Here is a 3548-nt window from a genome sequence, read left to right as displayed (position 1 = left end):
AAATATTTTGTAACATTATGTCTTTACCGTCGCTTTTGATCAATTTAATGTATCCTTGCTAAATAAAAGTATTAATTACTTTAAAAAAATGACCTCAAACTTCTGAACGGTAGTCTATGTATTATTTGGTAGAGTTTTCTAGAGCAATCCGTGTCTGGTTTTTACATAGCCTATATTTGTGTTTTGGTGTAGTGTGCGCAGGCATTGCTGGCTGAGCTGGAGGCTGCGGTGGACAGACACACACATGCTGGACTGCTGGAGGCGGCTGCTCGTTCTTACCAGAGCCTCTGTGCTCAGGATTTGCCCTGGCACTCTCTGGCCCGGCCCAGCTTTGACCGGTTCATCAAGCACTGGACAGACACACTGGAAACACGGTTAGGAGAATCACTGAGTGTGAGTACAGTAATGGATCACTAAAAACTCTAGATGTTCTTTTACAAGCTTGTACCAGATACATACATGCATTTTAAATGGATCTTGACATCAATAAAGAATAAGTTGATTCATGACAGATTTATGACTGTATCTTTTACACAGCAGAATGGACTCTAATTAAAGGTTCTTCCTTTCATGTACAGGATGGTTGTTTCACTGCAAACGAGGACAGCACTTTGGAAATTCTGTCCACACTGAAGAAACTTAATGCTTTCAATATGTAAGCAGTTTCTAGTTTATTCTATCCACATACACTCTGCAGTATTTGCGATAAGCACATTTCTCTGACCAATTTAATTATCAATCTGTGTTTTACATCCCTGCTGACAAAGCTATGTTTTAAGAATGTTTTCCTAACATTCTTATTACATTGTAAATAAAGAAGCTACTTCTGAAAGTTCTACAAACATTCAAAAAGTAATTATTTTTATACTTTAAGAACATTTTACTTTGGTTATATGAACATTCTGGAAATGTTACCAAGATACTGAGATTCTCAGATGCTTTTAATTACATTATTAACAACTACTTCTTAATGTGTCTTAATTTTGTCTGATGCCATTCTAATGTAATATTCTTATTTTATTTGTGCTTTATCAAATCTGTCTAGTGCTCAGGATCTGTCTAAATGGAGCCTTTATGAGCTGGGGACCAGACTCCTGGATGTGGAGATAAAACATGCTGGTCTTCCCATGGAGGTAACATTATTAGACTTGTACCAAACCCTCTACTCCTTTATTCCTTCAACAGGATTTGTTTCTCTAATCTGTATTTCTTGTAGGTGACAATTGAGGCTCTGCGCTGCATGTGTAGCTGCATCCTTTGGAAGCTCAACACCTTTGGAGAAGGTTTGACCTCCAGGGTGAGCCATCTACCTTTCTCTTCCACTCTGATTGCGACTGCTGTCATAAATGGCTGAGATCATGCTTAGAATGGTAATATCTACAAGCACAGACGTAAGGCCAGAGTTTTCCCTTGGGTGATTAATTAAACGTTTTTAGGCATGCAAGACTCTCTGTCTACAGAGGTGCCATATGATCCATCACAAAGAGCTGTGTCCTTTAAACCTGCCACATTGCATTTCAAATATCAACACAGAGACTCTAGGGTTATGTCCAGCGGATTTTAATAAGTGATAGAAAGCGATTGATCGTGAATCTTCAGGAAAAGTCAGTGCTGGTGATGGATTGTAGGGGGCTTAATGGTTGCGCTCTCGTGTGGACGGTTCACCGCTAATAGCTGGGCTTCTTATTAGGCCTGTGTTTCCATGCAGTGCACGGGGTAATCATATCTCCCCACCTCTAACCTTTATGCGGTGAAATATTGGTGGCCATTAAGACTGCTGTAGGTAAGATTCGCTCAGTGCTGGCTCAGAAATGGCCGCTTTCTCCTCTGGCCTCGTCATCAATAACTGACAGCGCAGGCGGCAATTTTTGGGCCAGGCGGCAACTCGGCTCAATCTGCAATTCTAATGTCAATGGCGACCCGAGGTGAGGGGGAAAAAAGACGTGTTCAGCATAAAATTGGGATGTATGTCCGATTCAAAAGAGTCATTTAGCTGAATTGACATTGCGACTATGTGGGATGGAGGAACCGATCCGACACATCCTGCCCGGAGCTCCACGTGCACATAATTATAAAAGAATATTTTACACAAGAGACTGTGTACACTGCTCACAATAACACTTTCATCAGTCTACAACAGTTGGAGCCCTGCTGTAGTCATCTTTCTGTTTCTGTAATTTTGCGTAATTATACGCTCTTCATTCCTGTCACTCAAAACTCGTATGACTTTTCCCCCAAATGTCAAAGCTTTGTATATGGTCATATGCATGCATAATAATTAAATAAAATGAGCAAAATACTAACAACTACAAGTGTATTATAAATCAAAAGCTGTGTAAGAAAAGAATTGTCATTGTTATTTATGTGAGTGTTTGTGTGTGGTTTTAGGAGTCCGCCCTCCAGCAGAGAAACCAGCTACGTGCCTTCTGTGAGAAATGTCACCGCTGTCTCTCACACGCTGAGCAGCTTGTACGAGAGCAAGTGAGCATCACGTCTCTCTCTCTGTTCACAGCATACCACTCGATTCAGCCCTTTCTTCAAAGGGGATTATTCCAAACACATCAGAGCGTATTGTCTGTACGTTAAGCTGTAGCATGTGTGCCAGTGGGCCGATGCGCTGGCTTTGTTTTGAATCCTGTTTGTTTTGAATTTTCTTGTGGAGTGCCCTTGGCACCTGCGTTGTGATTTAATGAATCCTCGCTCCATGCCAGGGCACGGTGACAGCAGAAACACACTAATTGTAACTAAAACAAAATGAAAGTTCTGGACTATCTCTGTTTATTTTTGAATTGTCTGTGTTCTTAGTGAATTGATTCCATATATTTTTAGAGCTGTTAATTTATTTGCATCAATTATGTCAATAAATCAATCAAATTAATGACAAAGCAGCCCGGAAATAATTCACAGACATTAGATTACCGTAGCAGATGAGTAAAGCACTGAATTTTAATAATTTGAATCTTTTAGCTGTTGCTTTGCATCTTTCTGTTTTTTTTTAGCATCTTCAGCCATGAGTGCTTGATTAATAGTTTATTTCAGTATTTCTTATATAATTAATTACACTAAAATTTTTGTGATATATTGGAAACACAACAGTATACGTTTTTTGAAATCCACAATAATTTAGTACATTGATACATTCTTTTGAAGAAAGATAATCAATTAGATTGATTAAGATTACAGTGTATTTTAGGTAAGAATTTCTTGTTATATTGTCTCCTTTATATCAAACAGGCACTGTCTGTTTTGTTGTTTTTCACAAAGGCCTTCATGTGTCTGAGTGATGTTCTCATAGCTCATAATTACCAGCTTCAGATGTGGGATTCATCTGCAGGCACTCCATTGCTGTACACCCCTGATCCCAAGCTCCAGAAAGCTCTTCTTTCCTTCATCGTGGAGCATGTCTTCACCAGCCCAGAGCAGGACACCCACAGTAGTAAAGGTTCTCTTTTCTTTTCATTTACAGTAAATCTTAAGGGTCCTTGTTTGGCCTGTGCTCTGCTGTGGGCTGACACGTGGGCGGCCTCAACAGATCCAGCATTAGTTAA

General features: G+C 39.7%; 1 protein-coding gene across 1 annotated transcript in view; it reads left to right on the top strand.

Annotated features, from left to right (window-relative positions):
- Nucleotides 1-116: 116 nt before the first annotated feature.
- LOC107575996 (cohesin subunit SA-2-like) overlaps nt 117-3548 on the top strand; it is a 4938-nt gene continuing 1506 nt past the window's right edge. Inside the window, exons 1-7 of the mRNA XM_016262286.1 lie at nt 117-128; nt 193-393; nt 579-655; nt 1046-1133; nt 1217-1297; nt 2389-2481; nt 3265-3519. Of these exons, the coding sequence (XP_016117772.1) occupies nt 117-128; nt 193-393; nt 579-655; nt 1046-1133; nt 1217-1297; nt 2389-2481; nt 3265-3519 (807 nt within the window). The remainder of the gene's footprint in view (nt 129-192; nt 394-578; nt 656-1045; nt 1134-1216; nt 1298-2388; nt 2482-3264; nt 3520-3548) is intronic.

Source organism: Sinocyclocheilus grahami, unplaced genomic scaffold (genome assembly GCF_001515645.1).
Source record: "Sinocyclocheilus grahami isolate Dianchi unplaced genomic scaffold, SAMN03320097.WGS_v1.1 scaffold3096.1, whole genome shotgun sequence".
Classification (NCBI taxonomy): domain Eukaryota; kingdom Metazoa; phylum Chordata; class Actinopteri; order Cypriniformes; family Cyprinidae; genus Sinocyclocheilus; species Sinocyclocheilus grahami.
This window is presented reverse-complemented; position numbering and strand designations above follow the sequence as displayed.